The sequence below is a fragment of the Haliaeetus albicilla genome, chromosome 18, assembly GCF_947461875.1.
Source record: "Haliaeetus albicilla chromosome 18, bHalAlb1.1, whole genome shotgun sequence".
Lineage (NCBI taxonomy): Eukaryota > Metazoa > Chordata > Aves > Accipitriformes > Accipitridae > Haliaeetus > Haliaeetus albicilla.
In genome coordinates, this window is record NC_091500.1 from 15,393,759 (window position 1) to 15,415,955 (window position 22,197).

The 22,197-nt window shown below is 36.8% G+C and overlaps 1 protein-coding gene across 6 annotated transcripts in view; it reads right to left on the reverse strand.

The window, feature by feature from the left end:
- Nucleotides 1–254: 254 nt before the first annotated feature.
- LPIN1 (lipin 1) overlaps nt 255–22,197 on the reverse strand; it is an 85,180-nt gene continuing 63,237 nt past the window's right edge. For all 6 annotated transcript variants that reach the window (XM_069805782.1, XM_069805777.1, XM_069805778.1 and 3 more), the window contains 9 exons: nt 20,241–20,333; nt 18,765–18,841; nt 16,700–16,844; nt 14,919–15,067; nt 13,113–13,199; nt 10,061–10,213; nt 8,108–8,222; nt 4,678–4,781; nt 255–3,827 (listed from right to left, as the gene is read on the reverse strand). In XM_069805782.1, coding sequence (XP_069661883.1) covers nt 3,668–3,827; nt 4,678–4,781; nt 8,108–8,222; nt 10,061–10,213; nt 13,113–13,199; nt 14,919–15,067; nt 16,700–16,844; nt 18,765–18,841; nt 20,241–20,333 — 1,083 coding nt within the window. In that variant the 3' untranslated portion in view covers nt 255–3,667. The remainder of the gene's footprint in view (nt 3,828–4,677; nt 4,782–8,107; nt 8,223–10,060; nt 10,214–13,112; nt 13,200–14,918; nt 15,068–16,699; nt 16,845–18,764; nt 18,842–20,240; nt 20,334–22,197) is intronic.

The window sequence follows — 22,197 nt, forward strand, 5'->3', positions numbered from 1 at the left end:
GCCCCAAAACCAGGCAGAGCCCAGGTCCTGGCCCCATCTCCCTCAATAAACTCTTTCCCTTTGAAAAAGCTCTGGGTCAAACACTGTAGCTGAACAACAAAAATTTTGCAACTGCTGGAAGTTACACCAGATAGCCCCGATAAGAGACAGGCAGTTGAGAGTGGAGCTACAAAAGCCACACTTTACAGAGTTTCAGCAGTTCTGCAAAAACACTCTGCCATTATCCAAGCATATAGAAAAAGAGAAGTCAGAAAAAATTTGTATTTGCCTTTATTACAAGATATATTTCTACCCTTGTTGCATTCAGCAGATCAAAATGAGGTGTTAAAATTATTTTCATCATTGCAGTAGTACATACATATACAGAGTAAATACTGTATACAAATAGGCTTTGAAACAATAATCCATATCTACAAATAAAAAATACCCAATACCCTCTTTCTCCTCCCTCCCCAAATTACAGCAGTAACATTTTATCTTCAATGTAACTAATGCAACAAATATGGTATTCTTTCCCTCACATGACACAGCTGGAGCAGTATGGTCATCAGCTTCAAGAAAATAAACATCAGTCACTCCTCACTGATGCATATTCTAGTTTATGTGTATTGTATAAATAGAATCTAGTGTGATTTAATGTGTCTGCATATTTATGTTAGCCAAATATTCTTTTTGTAACAGAAAACAGCATTACACTGCAAGCAAGGTTGAATTTTTTTCTTTCACAGAAAGAGTAGAAATTTGTTAAACCATCACTTTTTCTTCTACATGAATTAGCAAAGCAGTTCAAATATTATGCATAAAATTGCTCAGCTACCAAATCAAAATGCCTTATACACTCTGAAAAAGTATGGTGATGTTTCTAGCAGGCTAAAACTTTGATTTTTATAAGTCTTTTCTGTAAGTAAATTTGATAAACATTAGTTTTAGAAACTAATTTCACTTTTCAGCTATATTTCAACTTTCAGATACAAAGGCGTATACAGTATGTCAGAAGTAAGGCGTTTAACTTCACAGAACCACAGAAACATTGGTCAGAAGGGACCCCTGGAGGTCATCCAGTCCAACTTCATGCTTGAAGCAGATGATTGCCAACACTAGATCAAGTCAGCCATAACTGTTTAACCGTCTTGAAAAACTCTGGGACGGAGATTCCGCAGCATCTCAGGGTTACCTGTACCAGTGCTGCACTACACCTACAAATCTGACAGAATTAAAATGACCACTCATTCATGCTATCATTTAGTTTGAAATACTAACAGCACAAACAACCCTGGATTAGCTATTTATTAAGTTATAAATAAACACATCACAGGTTTTAATTGTGGAGAACTTTCAGGGACCACCTTTTCTGGTGGAAGCTACTGTGTGTGGTACGTTAGGAAAAGAGATCTTAACTACTGTTAAGGATAAAAACCACAAAACTGACAGCCTCTTACTGAAGAGAAGGGTTGGTTTGGTTTTATTCTGCATAATAAATGGACTGAAATAGGCCTTTAACAAAACTGAATTAAAATAGGATGCAGTTAGCATATTCATCCATTTATTCAATTATTAATGAGATACTTAAGGTGTGGCTATTTTTAGAGATGCAACCATCTCAGCTTGGCAACCTGCAAAGCCCACTGATTGTCTTTCAGAAAATCCATACCACATTTCTTCCATCTTTAAGTAAAAAGATACTTGCATTTTCTTTAAACTTTCAAGAGAGCATAATCAGTCTGGGTTGTTAAACATTAATTTCTTCCTCTTTGTGTTTGTCTAATCCTGGTATCTCCAAAGTGGGCACGCACCTTGCCCAAAGCAGCAATGTTCATGTGAAAAGGAAGACTTAGGGAGGACTCACCACTGCATACTGCAGCTGGATAAAGGATTGCACTTATATTCATTACTATTGAAGGCACAGAGAAATCATAAATTGGCCCCCTGACACCGCAGATAAGGTCCGCAGCACTAAAAGTTAGAAAACCTCTACTTACAGAATTAGTATCCTACCTACGTTGCTATCACTCTTGACATGCAAAACCAGAATTTATTGAAACAGAACAAGTGTGAAACAAAGCAGCTGTTCCCAAACTTTTGGAGTGCTAACTAACCACAATCACATCTTAAAATCTCTCCTGGACCACTTTGCCTTCCTATTATTAAACTCTTAACTGAGAATACTACAAAGCAGCTGCAAAACATGTACCATAGCCCCACAGATCACAAGCTGGCAGAGACCACAGCTTGTGAACCACTGTTTTAGCCATATTGAAATACAATATACATGGAATCCCATGATGCCATTTTCAGTGTTTCAGAGAACAATTAGACTTTAAAATATATTTTAAAAGGGAAAAAAAAAAGGGGGGGGTTTCCTAGCTACAAGCACATTTGAGAATCATTTGGCATATGGTCTCTTGATGTCTACATTTTAAGTAAAGTACCGCATTGTGTAAAGGCAGACCATTTGGAAAACATTATCAACTGATCTGCAGTATTGCTTTTAGCATGCACAGTTAAGTCTTAAGGCTGTCACAAGCAGGTAGCAAAAACAGTATCTACAGCTTGTGTCTGGACAAATAAGGAAAAAAAAAAAAAGAGATGAAAGAGGAGATTTCATTATCTTGGAGGAGAGCAAATTGCACTAGAAGTATCTGTTCTTTATGACACAAAACAAAAAAAAAAAATCCGTACAGTAAAAACCTGAGATGCATCATTCACCAGCATCAAAGTTCACATTCTAGCCAAAATAATGTTTCAAATAAAACTACTCCATTTTGACAAAATCCTCAGTGTTCTTGGCCCAGTAACAATCTTGAAACTCAGCACATTCTGTGGATAAGATGTCTTTACTGAAAATCACTGACTTCAGTAAGATGGGCACTACACACTGTAGCCTGTATTTTCAACTTGCACACTTACCTTAATCCAAATAGCTATCCTTGATGCATGGTACTTCTCAAATTGAGAAAGACTGCCAGAATCTGGCCATCTTATTTCATTTGCTTTCTATTTAGATTACTCATCATTTATTTCCTCAGAAAAGTGTTACCATGTCAAAACAACAGGCTGGAATAAATCAACACAGTTCAATTGACTTTGATAGCTACACTGATTTACAACAGCTGAGGGTCTAGACCAGTAATTAACTCTTAAACAAACAGTTGTTGGTCAAGGAAGGGGAAAGAGGAAAAATCATTTGCTCCTTCAGAGAAAGGAATTTTGACATATGGATTGCAATCCCTGTCCATGTCGCCAGATGATGTCATGAATGGTGAGCACCTTCAGCTCCCTTACTTGCAGGGGGTCCTGATAAGATGAAAGATTACTTCAGTGATGCAGAAAAGATACAGAACCACTTTACAATCTTATGGCATGTTTAACTGCAGCTCCAACATCACTCCACTTTTATTTGACCTTGAATAATGGAAATGTATGGCACAGTTTGAGGAGCTGGGTGAAGAGCTAAAAACGCAACTCCTGTTCCTAGTAAGACTCCTCCTTGTCATCTGGAAACGTGACTAAGTTTGAAAAGCATTTCTAAATTTGCTCACAGCAAAAAAATACAATGCTCACAACATCACAGATTCCAGCTGAACTGCCAACAGCAAAAGCCAAGTGGTGTCCTTTCGATACAACCTAACTCATTCTTTGAGCTGAGGCCAAAGGTTTGGAGATGCAGTTAAGATGAGGCTGGATGCACATCCTGAGTTTCAAAAGGCGGTAGAGGTTCTCTCCAGTAGGTGAACTGACTGTAGGTATCAGAACAAGGGAAGTCTGAAGAATGGCTTCTTTTCAGCAAAGGGAAAATGTGATCTACCACTTCACATAGTCTGACATAGCTGGAAAATAAACAAATAAAAAGAATGCTGAACCATTTCAGATCTTCTTACTTGAATTTTTCTAAGTCCTCAACTACTAAGCCATGGCTACTCTTACACAGACAAGTCACCCTCCTCAAATGAATAAAACTAAACTTGATTTTGGTGCCTAGCTTCCAGAAAGGATTCACAGTTCAGATAAGAAATCCTTTCATTCTAAGCACTGATACTTACTTAGTAAGAAACAGATGCCATTTTCTGCCCAGATCACCTGCTAAAATATTCCAGCCCCATATTTTGCTTCTCCATTTCTGTCCAGCTTGGCTCAAGCAGCTCCCTGCTCAATCAATTATTTGTATTTTATACACATATGGCTCCCCTTCAATTATGGACACTCTTAATATTACTCAAGGCCATTTCCATTCAGTGTTAGGTGCTACACTGCCTAAACATCTTGCTGGCAGCCCTCAGCCCTATCTTCAGATTTTTTTTTCTGGCTTTTCTAGATAGGAGCTCCAGGAAAAGGAAATTTTGAAAAGGCCATGAAAAGGCAGATGGCTTCAGGAAACTAGCTAGTCTCATTTTTATGCAGACTAGATTGTACGCTGATAATTCCTTCACATGATTACAGTAGATGGAATATATTAAACTAAAGACTAAACAATTTCTTTTTTTGTCAGTTTTTTTTGACAGTTTAACTGAAGGAAAGTGGAAAGTCTGTATTTTATTCTAAATTTTTTGTGTTTTGTTTGAAATATCCTAAGGAATCTCTCATTAGAAAAATCAAGTGCATCTTTGGGCAACTTGAGTCATAAATTAGAACAGCAAATTGATTGAGTCTATAAGGTGTCAGAGATAAGAGATTACTTACGATGAGATGTTTGTCTTTGCATGCTCTTGTATAAGCTCTCCTTTGGGATTAACTGTAAATATCCTGTTTAAAGAAACCCCCACCTGTTTGTATGAATAAACATCCTAAACAGAAGAGGAAGGTAAAAAAAAAAAGAAAATAAAAATAATTATTCTGCCTTTGCACAATAATGTTTATTCTTGCTGGAATATATTAAACGGAAGAATTTATTTGCACAGTATTGGTACTAAGATTACCTAGTTATTCCCCATTATGTTACAAACAAGGTCAGTCTGACAAAATGCTCATGAAACAGACAGTTTGCAGCTAGGTAAGGAGTTTGCCACTTCAGTTTATAGTATTGATCAAAATCATGTTCATTTTTTCAGTAACTTCCTTTGACACAAAAATAACATTCAATAAAAAACTAATGATACTTGGCGTAAAAGCATTTGGACTTTCATTTTTCTTTCAGAGAATATTTCATTCCCTGAGTGCGTTGCACCAACTATCTTGCAACAGTGTATGGAGGTTAAACTGACACTTAAAATAGTGATTAGTTTGTAAGGACAAGGTCACAAAAGGAAGTCATAACAACTGTGTCTACATTAAAACCTCTGGAAATATCTCTTAGCTCCTGAGTTCGAATTTGTGCCATATCCATATATTGACTCCACGCCAGAGCAACGAGGAAAGAAGGGAAAGCAAGGAGTATATGCCAAAATAGCAGCAGTGAGCCCCAGCAGATAATGCAGATGCAACTCTGGGAAGTACAACTATAAGTATGAATTAAGAATGTCTTCTAAGAAATTCAAATTGTTAAGGAAAGCAATGAGTAAGTTTTGATCTGAAGAAAATCTTGACAAAAGCAAAGATGAAAATAACTCCCAGAAGATCAGAGCAAAAACAAGCTTCTATTTTACTAATAGAAATCATGGGTTTAAAAGCTGAAGTCGTGAGATTGGTATGTTAATGAAAAAATAAAGATTATTTTTATGTCTATATTGTAAATACTGTTCAAAAAAAATTAAGTAACTGAACAAAAGTGAACAGCAGTCACTTCAAGAATTCTGCATCGTGGCAGTCCATGCACTATCTACATGTTTGCAACATCCACAAGTACTAAAATTTCACTGAGTTTGTTCTGGGAAAAAAACCAAACCAAAACAAAACAAGCAGTGCAGAAAATTGAGAAAGTAATGATCCTGATCTTAACAAAAGCACAGCTCACACCTGAAGACTGCACTCAAACAGGAGAGGAGTGAGTTGCCAGCAATTCCTTTAGAAATATTAACTTACTGCTTTACTTGAAATTTCATTGAAGTATGCATGAAAATAAGGATTTTATTTTATTTCCCTGAGGTTCAAAAAAATGGAACCAGAGGCAGACATCATCCATAATACAAAACCACAAAAGTGTTTAAAAAGTTATTTCAGAACCATATGTCTAAAGGTACCTTGATAATGGAAATTAAGCTCCATATGATATAACAACTTAATATAGGAAATGGACAGTGAGGTCCTCCTGTCCCCTCTGACATAATGCTTTTAAAAATGTAATTTGCTAAAAGATGAAGCTGAAAAAGTTTCTGCTCATAAATGTCAGCAACCCTAACAAAAATTTGAGACAAACGTAGAAACAAAGTCCCATCAGAAAGGCTTGCTGAATCCTCTCAAATGTAGCTACCAGCATCCATGTTTTCAGTGCCAAAATACCTTGCCAGGCACCTCTGTCCAACGTTTAGGCATCTGAATTGCCCAGTCTGTGTTCATATTCACACTGGCAATGGCCAGTGTCCACATTCATACTGATAATTTCCCCAACTATGAATGTTTCTGCTAGTGAACGTATCTCAGCTCTTACAGCGCTGAGCAGCTAGGGCTGGAATCCATGGTCCTCAGGCACTTCAGTTAGAAGCCTTTAGCTCTCCTGGAGTCAGTGGAGAAAGATGGCCATCTAGCACCTGAATTACTCTCCAGGCATGTCCCATTTCTCTCCACCAACTAAAGAAAGAGGTAACCAACCAAAGTGTTCTCTTGCTAATCCTGTTAGGAAATATGAATGGTCAAGGACCATTCTCTTCAGACCGAATGGCATAGCCAGCATACAGACATACAATTAAGTGGGTTTAGCTTCCAAAGCAGGGTGGATACACCCAAGCTGCATGCCAATGGTCCTTACCCATAAACTCCACACTGGTGTTACCAGGTTTCTTGTTACATGTTACTATGCTACACACCAGTTTCTACAGGAAATAGCACCTGCCAATACAGAGCTGGAAGAAGTACTGAACGCTCTGTGGGGCTCCTGGGCACAAATAAGGGGCTCATCTGCCTAGTTTAGTTAGCATCTAAACTTAGGTGCCCAGTGAAACTGTAAACATCTAAAGAAGGAGGTTTTCTACATATCCCCTTCTGGAAGTGGGATGCTTTCAAAGATTTGGAGGAGTGAAACAAAGCCTCTGTCCTTCCTTAAGCACCTATAATGATATTTACACTAGTAAACTAAACAGTGTGAGTGCCCATTCTCAGACATGAAAGTCCCTTGACATTGTATCCGTATTATTAAACTCTCTATACCCCTCCCCTCAAAAAAAAACAACAAACAAACCAAAACAAAACCCAAACCACAACATAAAACAATCCCCCACAGCCCCACATAACACACCCCCCCCCCAATATGGCTCTATCAGATGCCCATTGGGAGGAGTCTATTCCACAAGCTAACACAGCAACCATATCCAGAAATTGCCTGGAAGACTGCTAGCTGCCTGTGTCAAAACAGTCTCTTGGATCATGCTAACAATTTAAAAGAAGGGATAATCACATGCCAGGGTCCCTGTTTCTGCTGTAGCCCCTGAGACTGTCTCCTTTTCTGGATGCATAAAGGTATTCTTTGGGCTAGGACAGGAGTAAGAAAAGCCTATAGCCCAATTACACAGCCTTCAAATGGGTGACAGATACCTGTCTCCCCCTCTCTGTGTCAAATAACGTATCACTTTCCCTGCAAAGTAGAATCTTTTGATTTCAGTGGGACATCCAAGTTCTTTTCACTGTACTTTGAGTTTAAAGTCTAAGTTCCACCTCTATTCATCCAGAAGATTTTCTGTCTGTCCAGAGGTATCTCAGTGACACTGTATCAGTGTGGAGTAAAGAGAGATCAGTGTTTTCACACAAGCTTAAGGATTTTTTACATAGTTAGGATTTCAACCAGTATTTACTGTTATGCTAACTTATGCAGATATAATATAGTTACTTTGCTGCTCTTCCATCTCTGTTTGCATCCTACATTGTGAGGTCTTTGAGGAAGAATCTTTACATTTTCCTTTGTACAGGGCCTAATAAAATATTCTTAACTCACATTTAAAGCTTCCAGGTTCTGATGCAACAGAACTATGAAATAACAGCAACTTTTCTGTTCTCAATAGAAATAAATTCAGCTATTACTTACAGCAGGTCTGTTTCCAAAAGCAGCATAAAAGGGTTCTGTATTAGGATAAAACAAATTTTTTATGTCTGTCAAGCATTGAACTTTAAATTTTTCTGGCTTCTTTTCTATCACCTCCCTGAAATGATAAAAAAGGGAGGCTGAATAAGTACACATGAAATACAGCACAAACCATTTTATTTTCTTTATTCTATATTTTTCACCTAGCTGGATACTCCTATAGAGTCCCCACGCTTCTCCAACAAATCTTCATTTGGAAATCACATTGCCCATGAAGACAAAATAGCATTCCTAAGCTTACATAACGGGCACAGTAAATAAATCCTCTGAAACAAGGGAACTTCTACTGAAACCTATGTGGTAAAGATGGTTACTGAGCAAGGATGGTTGATTACAGGGAGTAGCTGCTAAATAAAGACTTATGAAACATAAGTTGTCATCAAGTAAACTGCTTCCTAAGAACTGCAGAATGATTCATAGATTATATTAGCCTTCACTGTGTATAATGGGGGTTTTGGGGGGTTTTTTGTTGTTGTTGTTTTTTAATTAAAAGGATCGCAGTTACCATATGTGCTATAAGCACCTCAGCCTGTCAAAATACTTCTACAGTCAGGGTCCTCCATCACTGCTAATTAGCAGAAGTTAAGGAAAAAAAGGAATCTTTTATTTCTCTTCAGTTGCTCCTTACAGAATACAGAATTAGTTAATGAATGGAAGAGTTCTCATCTCTCGGCAAAAGCCCTTTCACAACAGCTTCTCTTGGCAAGAAGGCTGAACAGGTGGCAGAGTCTGTAGTTCCCATAACATAGGAAGATGCCAGCATGACACAAAAGCCCTTAAGAAGCTCAGAATCCCACATCCTAGCACCAACACATATGTCAAGGAAGATGCGAATAGTATAGAAGCTTCATGGGAGTAATATAGCCCTTTGGAACAGCAGCTCCATGTATAAATCAATGTTTGAGAACGTGCAAAAAAGGAATAAAACCATCTTTCCTCAGTCTCCATACACCATAGCCCTCAAAATCACAATAATTACATCTATGGATAACAAGGAAGTCATTTATTGCCCACACATCACAACAGTTACAATAGTGCACACTGAAAGATGGGCATTCTTTAGTCTAAACAAGATACCAAAAAGAGTATCACTTTAAATATATTTCTAGATATGAGGAGTATAAGATAACAGGAACTATCCTTTCACTGCATTTATTATTTAATCAAAGAAGTGCACTGTAATACCTCCACAGTCTCTTATATTTAGAACACAACTGTTAAGACAGCCTGTAGCATGTCACTCAATCAGGAGAGCATCTGAACAACCTTCCATTAAAAATTCTAATGAAATATATCCTGTCACAGCAGCTTTTAACAGCTTAAAATATTTTCAGTAATCACTTGACACACTTCACTGCATTAAGAAGAAGGTATGATATTCATAATCTGTGCTATTATTATTCACTTATTACAGTTCAACACCTAGAAAGAACAACATTGACCACACAGAATACCACAGCGCAGTCAGGAGTGTAAAAAGTTCGTTTCATTTTTACATTAATTTCTTCAAAACCCACCAAGTAATGTTCTTCCACAAAAACATATTTATGCCAGTTGGAACACTTTACAAGTCAAGACAAGAGCGACTGTTATTAGTATGTGAACATTTTTCCCATAGCTAAATATTAACACACCATGTTAAACACACGAAGTCAACAGGCAGTACCTATTAGTAAACAGTGAACACAGATGTATATTGAGCATGTCTAAGAGATAAAGTAAGTAACATGACTATCTATTCAATTTTGGTCTAACAAAATTTCTTCTTAATTAAATTTTGCACCAATATGTAAGAAAAAAACATTATGAATGATTTCAAGCACTCCCATAAAAAAAGCTGAGAATTCAGCCTCCACCACCCTCTTTTCTTTCTGCATAAAAGTGAAATTGCATTACCTGTGGAAAGCTGAGAATAAGCTGCTTGGACTCAGCAACACTGGCCCTTGAGGCAGCACAGTTCCTCGTTCATTGACCCAGTGCAAGTATCCTCTGGTCATGTCTGCCATTCCAATAGCACGTGCTGAGCAATACAAAAATTTATATCCATTTCTGTGAACAGAAATAAAAGAAGAAATTACTGTAAAAATAAAGCAGGTATTTTGACATTAATAGTTTTGTGGGTTTATTTTACATGAATCAAATCATGACTGTTAAACAGACTTACATTTAAGCTAGACTTATTTAAAAGGAATAAAAACATTTATGCCAGAAACTTGGATAATTCAAATCTGTCTAGCTCCCCTGCAGTTAGTGATTTACACCTAAAGAGGGCTCATTTATCTCTGGTCTTCGCATGACTTATGACTTCTTATGGTTTTCTATCCTTCCCTGCATAGTGGAACCATACTCCCTAGAATTAACTGAAATGACACCTGCTAAGAGGAAAGCACCTGACATAAAGCAGACAATGGTGTATTAGCATTTGCTGTATTAATAGTGTTGTATTCCTGCCTCTTGGACCTCTGCAAAAAAAAAAAGACTAGTCTGTGCAGCAGTAACATATTCCTTCAAGTCGGAGCAAATCTGAACTTCAAAACACGTTATGAGAAGTAATCTTTGACTTGACACTGAAATAAAAGTTTCAGCAGAAGTCACAGGTTACCCTTGGTTCTGTTCATGATAGTCCAATGATGTTAGTTCAACTTAATAGCAATTTACTTTGCAAGTCCTATAAAGAAATTATTGTTCATAAAATAAAGAAATACTGTATTCAGTGCACGCACAGTCATTAAATCTAACTATTGAACATTTATATGGTGTTCAGCTGTAATATCTAGCCACTACATAATTAACTTGGTAATTTGAAAAACAACATGACTCAAATCTACTTTCCCCCCACTATGTTTATGACCACCAAAGCCCTAACAATTGACAATGCTGGCAGCCATAGACATAAAAACTGCAATTAAAAAAATTAATTAACTTTTTCACCAAATGTAATGCAGAGGTTATACACAGAACTAAATACTACTCAGCATGTGAATTCCCAGGCTGTCCTGTCTTTTCTGTGACCACATATGTCTATACAGAACAAAAGCACAGACAAGTCTCTCTGGCATAATTTAGATTCCATCATCCGTAATTTGTAATTCATCATCTGTGTAAAACAAAAAGCAATAAACGAACCTTAGCATAACCCTAGTACACAGAACAAATCCGATTAACTAGAAAGACAGTTGTGATATGTACCAGAGGCTTTTCAAACACTTCTGGTAATTTGAATATATAAGAACAGCTGAATTTAATGTAATAAAAGAAAACCAATTTTATTTTCTGTGTAAAGCAGAAATATCAACCTGAACAGAGAGCAATCAGTAATCCTCCTTGTAAAAGTTAAAATCAGATACTTTATCTGATCCCATTCAGACATCAATTAATTTTTCTCCTCACTTCCTTTCTTCTCTCAATTGCTAATCACAAAACTCACCATGCTCAGTCTTTGATCCTCCAGTGTGCGCAGTGGCTTGACTACATTGCAAAATGTATCCAGGGAACCAACAGTACACCTGTACTCTTGCACTAGCCTTGCTCACCTAGAAGCATTCCCACACATCACCCCACATGAGTTGGTACAGTCTGATTGTTTTTATCCTGTTCATATTCATCAGAGGAAATATCCCCAGGTTTTTTGGAATATATAGTTCTAGGCCATACCAGGATACTCTCCAAGTTAATGACATTAACTGACCTAAAGCACAGCTGATATACTGTTGCCTAGTATTTCTTCAATAGGTAATGGAAAAAACAGTTTTTTCAAAACATCATTAGATCTCAGGGATATCGAGCTACTTTTTGAAGATGCCTGTCTTTCTCCATGAATTACACAGAGTGTACAAGCCACAAGCAAACATGATGAATCCAGGTCTTTCCACCCACAGTGGCACAGAAGGTATTTATTACTGTGGATCAACAGGCACCAGTGCAGGTCAACTACTGAGCTATAATATAGCAGCTCACACACACTGGTGTTGCCAGGTAAAAGCCTGTTCCTCAGGCTCTTCACAGCATACATCTTACTGACTTTCAATGCCTTTAAATTGCACTTTAAGCGATGTTTCCTTATCACCTACTCTCAAAATTAACCAATGACACAAAAATATTTTAAGACTGATCCTTCCTAACTTTGCTATTTAACAATGGAATAACAACAAATATTTATATGCAGAAATAACAAAATAAATTGTATAATCATCAGTAGTAAAGATCACCGTTGATGTCTTTGAAGCTTATCGTTATTTATACAACAAATAAAACAAGAATATTAGCAGTGAGTATCCAAAATGGGTCTGTTTCTACTCAAGATAAGACATTGTGTTGTGCTTTAACGGTGTGATTATCTTGCTTCACTAGAAGCCTGATGTTTAGATAGTTCAAGTCTAAGCTGCTTCACTGAACTCCCTTTCTACTCACTGGAAAGAGAGGGAACTCTCCCAAACGGATTCATCCCATGTGTTTTAGATTCCATCCCTGCATGACTCCAGGCAAGTCAAGTTTGGCAAGAACAACTCCACATACAGTGACCAGCCTAGGCTAAACAGTCCTTATGCATTTTACAATCTCCTCAACAAGGAGAGAAGGGAAGGTGTATTAGCATCTTATGAATTAACACTGCTGCAACTCCCAGTTAGCAAGAGTTCCAGTTGTGCTGCAGCTGCACAACTCATTCAAATTACTACAGTTTTTGGAACTAACTGTAACTGTCCATTTGGGATGGCTGGAAGAACAATCACTACTCATTGATAGGGGGCTTTTGATACCACAAAGCAGGTTTTGCTCTGGATATCATACAGCAGATGTTTACACTATGTAAGCACCACTGAAGTGACGAGGTATTGATGAAATTGTCACCCTTACAGGTTAAGACAAGCCTGGAGAAATTCTAATTTTTATGTGCAAATGAATAAACAAACAAGCCACAGATGCATGAACAGATTTACTGAATACTCACTGGCTCACTTTATGGTACAACTTTGCGATACCTTGGTGCGTCCAGTCTTTGCCAAGAGTTGGCAAAATATGACCTAAAGTATCCGACCTGAATAAAGGAAAAACAATATAACTGAACTGAAAAAAAACCCAATACTTATAATAACTGTTGAGGCTAATACAAACCCCACTAACTTATTTGGCTAGCGGCAAAGGAAAATAAGATTTTCTGTAAGGTACTGATCATGATCAGAAGGAGGTGATTTTATTCTCCCCTTTTTTTTTTTTTTTGAGATAGGCTGACATCAGTGTTATCAACATTCTTCTCATACCAAACTCAGAATCATAGCACTGTACCAGCTACTAGGAAGACAACTAACTCTATCCCAGCTAAAACCAGGACACATGTCCATCCTTGGCCACATTGTTTTAATTACTCTTGTGCCCCAGGACTTGTCTTCATGGATAAGCTCACGACCCACAAGTTAACATGGAAGTTACAGCATATAGGCTATCAATCAGACCTGTGTAGTAGGCCAGCCAGTAATAAGCATGCTTTTTGAGGTTTACATTAAATGTTTTCTAAATAAACCAAACCTACCCATAAGGGAAGTTTATGGGAAATTGCAAGTATGAGGTGTCACATTCTAGCTTACTTCAAACCAACTTCTCCACATAAAGCTGGAAGTTGGTCATGTATAAAGTATTATGGTTTCAATGTATTTTCCTCTTTACATGAGAGAAAATTATTTACACTATAATAACACCTAGAAATTCAAACAAATGAGCACCTCACTTGACTAAGCATTATGCAGATACACAGCAAGAAAACCACACCCTGAATATCTTGCATCTTAGAGAGGAAAACACCGGGCACTGGCTTAGGATGGATTTGCAATGATATTGTAAGGTGAAGTGATTCAGTAACTGTCTGGCCACCTCAACAGCAGAGAGAAGAATAGATCCCATTCACTCTACTGAAGCTTAAGAAAACAAAGCGGGGGGGATATTAATTTATATTGGCACCAAAAAAAACATTTGCCCTACAATGGATAAATCACAAGGAAGAAAAGAGTTCCAGTTTAAATCAAGTATTTTAATTCACCCCAGACTGCTCTTGGAAATTGCTTTTCCTTGTTCTTTTTTCTAATTAGATATAGCTAGGTTTGGTTTTGAAAGAAATTGATTCTGAAACAAATCTAAGCATTTCATTTTAAAAGGTCAAAAGACAATGCTTGTATTTTTATTATGTGTTTCCATGTTCCACACAATTGTCTTCCCCAGGGTTAAATAAATAAATAAAAATCAGCAAGTAAATGAATCATTTTGGTCACTCCAAAGTTGTGGGTTTTACCCAAAGCACTAATCTGAAACTTTCCATCAAATTCTAATTCTGACATTGATTTTAGAGTCTTACCTTCTAAATAATAATGCCTCTCACTGGAATGCCCCAATAATGCCTTTTAAAACAGAATTCACATGTTTTTTCCTTTTAATGTAGCCAGTGTACTTCATAAGTGTGATGCAGCAAAAAGGTTAAGATTTTGCAGAAGGTCCTCCAATACTACTGTAAATACTATCATGAAACACCAATAGGTGACAAACAATGGGCACACATAGCACGTGACTTTATTAAATTAATAATTCAGCTAATGATTCCTGCATTGCTTGAAAGCCAAATAAAAAAAACCAAACACACACCCCATACATGCAAAACACTAGAATATGATAATTCTGTGACTCAAAATTCCCTGTTAATTACTTTTTCCTTTAGTCTAAAGGACTATCTGTCCTTGCAGATAAAGCCTCTCCCTGTTCATGAACTCACCGTGTGATTGTTCCATCAATATCAGAAATAACTACTTTATCATCCCAATTCCATAGGTAAATCGTGCCTTCGCAGCGGCAAGTGCCTTGATACTGTGTTGTAACACTAAAGGTCACATCATTTGGGCCATTCTTCAGCTTTAAGCTTTTCTGCAAGGTATTATCAGCAAGATAATCAACAAACTGAGCATGTGAAACTGACGCAGTGCAAACACAAAGCCACAGATGATCATTGCCTTGGTCACACTGAATCTTATTGCTTTCAGCAGAGCTATTGTCTAAATAATGATAGCAGAGGAGCAGAGGTTTGCCCTGTGTGGTATACATTAGACGCCGATTTATAGAGCAGAACAAAACAAACAAACAAACAAATCTGTTTCACAGTCAGCAATTAAAAAAGAAAAAAAAAGGAAAAAAATCCCCCAAAGGTCACATAAACAATAACAAATTATGGAATAGGGACTATCTATAGGGGTTTTCCATTCTGAGATATAGATACATATGCAGAGAGAAATGTGGGTAACAAGGAGTTCCATGAACTCTAATTAAATGTTTATATGGGGATTTGTGTTCTGTGGTATTACATCTCTTTCCTATAATAACGCACCTCTCATACCATATGACCTATTACCCTTCAGTCTCCACTGAATTTCCTTAAGTCTCCCACTTCCCTGCTCTTCTCTCCCACTGTCTCCTGTGTCATTTAGCGACACACTGGGCAAGAGACTACTGATTTGATTCTATTTGTGGACCTAACTATTCATTTTCACAAAACCTGCAGGAGTTTAATACTTTGTCCCTTTTTCTTAGTTATATTTCACTGCAACTGTTCAGCAAGTTAAAAAGTGACAAGGAGGTGAGAATGCAGAACAACTGATGGGTAACTGATGAGCCTCATCCACTGTTTCATCAAGAAACCAATCTGAAAGTAGTTTTAGCTTCAGCTGATTTCTGCAAGGTTTCTAAATCTGAGAAGTATCAATATATTTGTGTAACCCTTGCTTTCTGTTTGCTACAGAAAATTACCAATACGTCCCATCTGTCTCTTGGGAAAAACTCTACATTTCTTACAAAACTATTCAGGCAGTGAGTGACGGGCTGTTTCATGCTGTACGCCTTGAGTGGGCTTCCTTCAGAAAATTAATTGGGTGTAGATAAGACAACAAAGAGTATTTCCCTAAAGTAGCCATTTTTCCAGATCAAATTGGAATGTGCAGAACACAGAACTGTGACAGTTTTGTCACCACTAGTCAAAACACCTCTGTCACAGAGGAAGAAAACTGGCTCCAAAGAAATTAATAGCCTGGCCTCATAGTAAATCTGCAAGCAGCTCTTTCAGAAGTTACTAACAGAAAACCGTATTTATGTAAAATGTGACTGTCTGCCTATAAATGAGGGGAAAGGAAAGGAGAGGAGGAAAAAAGAAAACAGAGAAGAGAGGCCTGTGGGTTAACATATACACGTTATACATAATACAAAAAGCACGTGGTTCCAGTACACTTATTGAGGTGACAAATACATAATTTGCAATTTAATTTTGGTATTTTTCTAAATGGGATCCCATGTCTCCCAATCTCTGAACCCCAGCACTTGCTGCAAGGTACAAAATTCATGCTTAATACTGAAAAGAGAAGGGAAAAGGGTTTTTTTTGAAAAATATAACGAGAGAGAGAATTAAATACAAGACATAAGAGCTAATCAAGCTTTGCAAGCCTGAATAACAGTATTGTTCATGTTGTATTAGAAATGACGTTTCAGGACAAGGATGTAAAATTAACTCACAAGTTGGTCAGAAGTGAGTCGAAGTGTTTTTTTGTAACTGATTCCAGACAATAATGAGAGATGACTTGAGTTGGTTTGTAATGACCCGAGGTTTTGTTTGGCAGCTCTAGGGTCTTCATCACTTGAAGAAGATTCATCTTTTATTCTGGAACATTGAACACACAGAAAATGATGTTATCATGTCAGTAAATGCATCTTAGTATCCATTAAAAATGCATTAACAGTGAGTCACCAAGTAAGTCATTGATTCTCTGCTCATAAGTACTGTCCCACAGGAGGTCATTCACATCATGACTTGAAATATATCAATGAAGTGCCGCATTTTCATTCATGCATGTTCCCCATTATTCATACTTGGATTGCTCTAGCCATTCATTTGTCTATAAGCTAGTTTTCATTACTTAAATTTAACAGATGTAAATTAACATGCCATATTGACTCAAAAATCTTATAGCAGAAAAAAAAATACCCATTACATACTGTAACTAAAAAAAAAAAAATCCAGGTGATGGGAATTTTATTATAGAAAGTAACTCCTCCTCCTCTTTCAATGACCAACTTTAGATCATTGGATTATTCTTTTCCAGGATTTGCAGGATTACCCCATTCAGTATATGATGATGAGAAGTCATAAAACCTGAGCTCCTTTACACAATTCTGTTTAAATACGCATCAGTATAATGGGTTTTTTTTCCTGTTACAATCATTTCTTCAGAAATTTGTTAAGGATATTTTTCTTCAGAGAGAAAGTTTTCCTACAGCAAACAAATCTATCACCTTAGTTGGAAGGCAAAATACCCCTTCAGATCCTACAATCAGCATTTGGCCTCTTATTCCGGTCACACCTGGATGTTGTTCGACGTTAGGAGTCTTGACCCAATATCAAGGTACGGCATGTCATGACTAGTAACATTTAAAAGCCTATCTTATCCTTTGTAACATCAGATCTCAAAAGCTTTACTCAACATCCCACTTGTCGCATTTTGCTTGCAAGCAATAAATTCTTAATGACAGATTTCTAAGGTCAGTTAAAATTTAAACAAAGAACACCAATTACAGAATCTAGTCTGCTTGAAGTCTTAATCCCACTTTAAAGCTTATCTTTAAACAACCATGTAAGAAACAGACCTAAATGTCACTTGTCATCCCTAAAATCAGCCTTTCCGATTTATTCTGTGGCTCTCAAACTCAGAGAGGCAACTGAGATAACAGCTAGTCTCCTATAGAATGAGGAATCCTCCTTCCAGCACATTTGCCTGGATTGCAACTGCTGACCTCCAGGAAGAATGACAGCTAATGCCTTTTTGTTTCATAAAGGTGATCCTTGAACTTAACTTAATGAGCATAAAGCATATTTGAATCCGTTCCTTTTCAGCTCTAAAGTGCAGACAGCACACAGTCTTTACAGTAAGACCTGTCTTTACAGTAAGACCTGTATGGACAGAAAAGGGGCAAGGTAGGAGAGCTGTCCCTAGCTAACTCATCCCTCCAAAGCAAGTTAAAACTCATCTTATGGAACCCTCCTGAAGGAGAGATTCTGGCCATACAGTATGATTAGTTTGGAGCACAAGAAGGAAGAGACTTCTGCAATCCTTGAAAGAAGTAATAGAAAACCATGACTATTGCTTGTGAAAAGAACTCTGGAAAGCCTTAGGCCTCCACAAATATGCAGGAACAAATTAAGTTGTCAGGCCATAAATATAAGTAAATCAGAAATTTTAGCAACTAGGATCTGACAACAGCATAGAGTCATCTGTGATGTTCCCTTGAAAACTCTTAGAGAGATACATATAGCTTCAGAGAACTGTTCCAGTTATTGTTTCAAGGGGCTGGAATGTGTATCACGGAGCTGCCAACCAAACCACAGAAACACCAGAGTGTACTCACAAGGTCTGCAACCCTGCCATGAGTAGAGCCTTCCTATCTGCACTTATTTGGCGCAATGAATAACACATAACATATTTCACTGACAGAATATTTCTTTGTTCAAATATAAGAGGTAGCTTGCTTTCATTTTTAAATAGTAACTCCTGCTCATTTCAGATAGAGATAATTTTGGGGGTACCTGTTTGCCATGCTCATCTGTGAAGAGTCTTCTCCAGTAAGTCCACTCCCACTCATACCTTGCTCTGGCTTTGTTTCCTGTAAAAATACAAGTATGAGAAGCTGTGCATCTCCTGTTGGGCAGAGAGCAAATGTTTTTAGAAAAATATCTGAAAACCAAATTCTGTCTTGTACAGATTTGGTAAAAATCAACAGCATGTTTGCTTCCTTTGCTTGTAGGCAAAGTAAAACTTCATGGATTTCTTAAAGAATAAAGGCTGCACAAAGAACTAAAAATTGCAAATATAAAACTCAAAAGGAGAATTAAGATTTATTTTTGCATGGAAGAAGTACAGAAATATCAGATTTCACATCTAGTACTGTTGAAATTCTAGGATCAATCCCATAACTACTCAGTTCATGCACCTCAAATAGCTAGTGAAAAAGCAAAGTATGACTCTGGAGAAGGAAAAAAAAAATACAATTACCTTTCATAGAATCATTGAAATCTTTAATCCAATAAAACTTTCCAAACTGCTTTTACCTTGAGTAGATGCTAAGCTCTATCAGTTTCACCCCATAAGATTTTTAAATAGTGAATGATTTTGAGACACACAAACAATAACACCTCCCCTTATCAATTTATAGCTGCCACAGCTCAAGAGGTAGCCAAATACTTCCACTCAGAGAGAAATTCTAAAAACTTCAAACTGTAAAAACTAAAATCTCATGCTCTGAAGCCCATACCCACAGATCAGTACAATGGTTATTTCATGCAAGGCTAAAAAAAGTTCATTGACTGAGGCACAATCATAAAAATGTATTAGAAGTCATTTTCTCCCCTCAAGTACTAATGCTTCAGTAGTATAAATTAATATGAAGAGGTTTTATTGGCCAACTTTAAAGATTAAATATGTCTAGACAGGAGATCAATATTTCATATAGAGTTTTGCTTTTTTCACTGTTCTTTAATGTTCATCCATGACTTTAAGACTGTTACCACAAACTTTTAATGCTCAGAAAAGAAATTCAGAAAGACTTTAAAATTAATATATAGTCAGTTTTCCATCTGAGGTTTTGCTGAATTTTACAGCTCACACTACTCATAAATACATCTATTCTTCAACTATCAAAAGACAGCTGCAGAAAGGTAGGTAATCTGCACAGAAACGTTAAATTAGTGGCACAGCTCTTGGATTCTAGGTTCCCAAACACAAATTTAATCCATTAGATAATACTGCCTCAGATTTGCATAATGAAAACAAATGCAGAATCGAAACACTGCAGGGAAATGTTTCAGGTAGGGTCTTATCCAAAGCTTTCTGAAGTCAAAAGAAGTCAGACTTTAGACTCTGTTTAAACATCTTTTAATGTGTATATCCTCAGTCAAATTGAATAATGAGTTACTCTCAGAAGCAAAGTTCTGAGGGATGAATACGGAGGTATCCAGCCTTCCCACTTCAACCAGAAGGAAACTCTGCTTGCTTCTTAAACTTACCTCTTTAATAGTGCTGTTCCTCCCTCGCCAGGAAAACCACCACCTTCCACCTTTTTTGGGCATCTTGTCCCTCATTATAGATTCCACAGTGGCCTGTGATAAATGGATGGTAACATAAAAAAAAAACCAAAACAAAGGACAACCTGATATATGTAAATGAAAGAAAGTGCCAAATACACAATTTTAACTGATAATAAATAGAATAAAAGTAAACATACTGTCTGTGGACCATAAATTCTACTAAAGCAAAATCTAATGGTATCCAGAGCTGCTCTGAAGTAACTTAAGCATGAATACTTATGGTATTTTTAAAAGGAAAATGAAAAAGAGATAAAAGCAAAGAAGAAAAAAAAACCAAAAATAGATATTAGTATAATGTCTAGAATGGAGAACCTACTGTTTTTAAGTTGAAGTTATTTAGTGCAAATTATATTAAAAAAAAAGAAAAACATCACTCCCTGAAGGAGCTCTCGTGCAAAACAGTAACAAACCCACATGCAAGACAGATACTCTCATTTAAAAATAACTAAAAAGTTCATATTTAATTACCAATCTGGAAAAAAGCAAAGATGTTACTAGCATTTATGAGTTTAGTATGGTGCTATGAATTTGACTGACAATGTTAGAACTGTTTTTTTTAAACCCAGGCTACTTTTCACTGGTTATGTATACTAGACTTCAGCAGAGAAAAGTTTCTTTCAATACTCATAATGACTGGAGCCTTATGCATTGTAACAAGGAGAGCTGAATTCTTTCACTCAGAGAACAAGCGAAAGACAAAAGGGGAAAATACTACAGTAAAGGTGGCCACAGTGTTTGGTACATCCTGGAATAGCTTAGCTACTGGCTTTCTGGGATGATAGCCTCCACTGTAAGCAAAGTCATGAAAATAAAACTGGGACATTGATTAGTGATTTAAAAAAAAAAAAAAAAAGATTCGAAGAACTGTTAGCAGTTGAGAGGGTTGAATTCAGCTAATGTATGGGACAATGCATCCCTTTTCTCAGTTTTTCCATAGGTTCTCTTCACTATACTGTCTAAAATATATGAGAAACGAAAGAATGACAGAGGAATAAAGTTGTGCAAGTAAGTTGACAACTTTTTAAACAAAAAAAAGAAAAACAAGGACCAGATGGAGCTACTGAGAACTGAATGCCACTTGAGAACAATGAGTACAGTTTAAGGAGGTTCTCAAACATATGGACAACTTCAAGCAGATGTCTTATTGACTTTTAGTGAAATAATTCACATGCATACAATTAGACATGCATTTAAGGGTATTTTGCAGAACATGAGTAATTTTTTTTGCAAAGACTCCAGTTTTCAATCACTTCATAGAACCTGTTTTGATAAAGTATCTTAGTATTTCAATTCCTTAGTTCCATTATTACAGCAAATCAAAATTCTAATTAACAAGTCATTACAAAAACCAGTAGGTTGACTGGTAGTGTAAATGAATAATTTTAGTTTCAGAGGTACAGTTCAGCCAAGTAAACCTTCCCAATCATACAGACTGTTCCAACTACATATACTGGCTTCTCCACTAAATTAAAATTGCACTGCCTAGAAAGTTATCAGCATTCAGAATATAAGTTAACCATCAAAAAAACCAAACACTGAATTTCACACTCATAAAAGACTTTTCTTAACTGATAACCTATACAAATGGTATAACCACAATGGTGTTGAAAGAATTGCCATTTCCCTTAACAGAAAAATATTTCATACCACTTCTTTCCCTTTACCCATCATAGGCAAAACACAAAATATCTGGCTCAGGCATCGAAGTGTTTAATTAAAAATGCAGTTACCTTGCATTATCTTTATTGCTAATGAAGACCCAATAGGTATCTATCAAGGTCTGTATCACTCTGTGGAAGTGCCCAACAAATACAGAGTAGGATAACTATACACCTTCTGTAGGCATTTGATTTCCATGGGATGAATTCCACCTTTG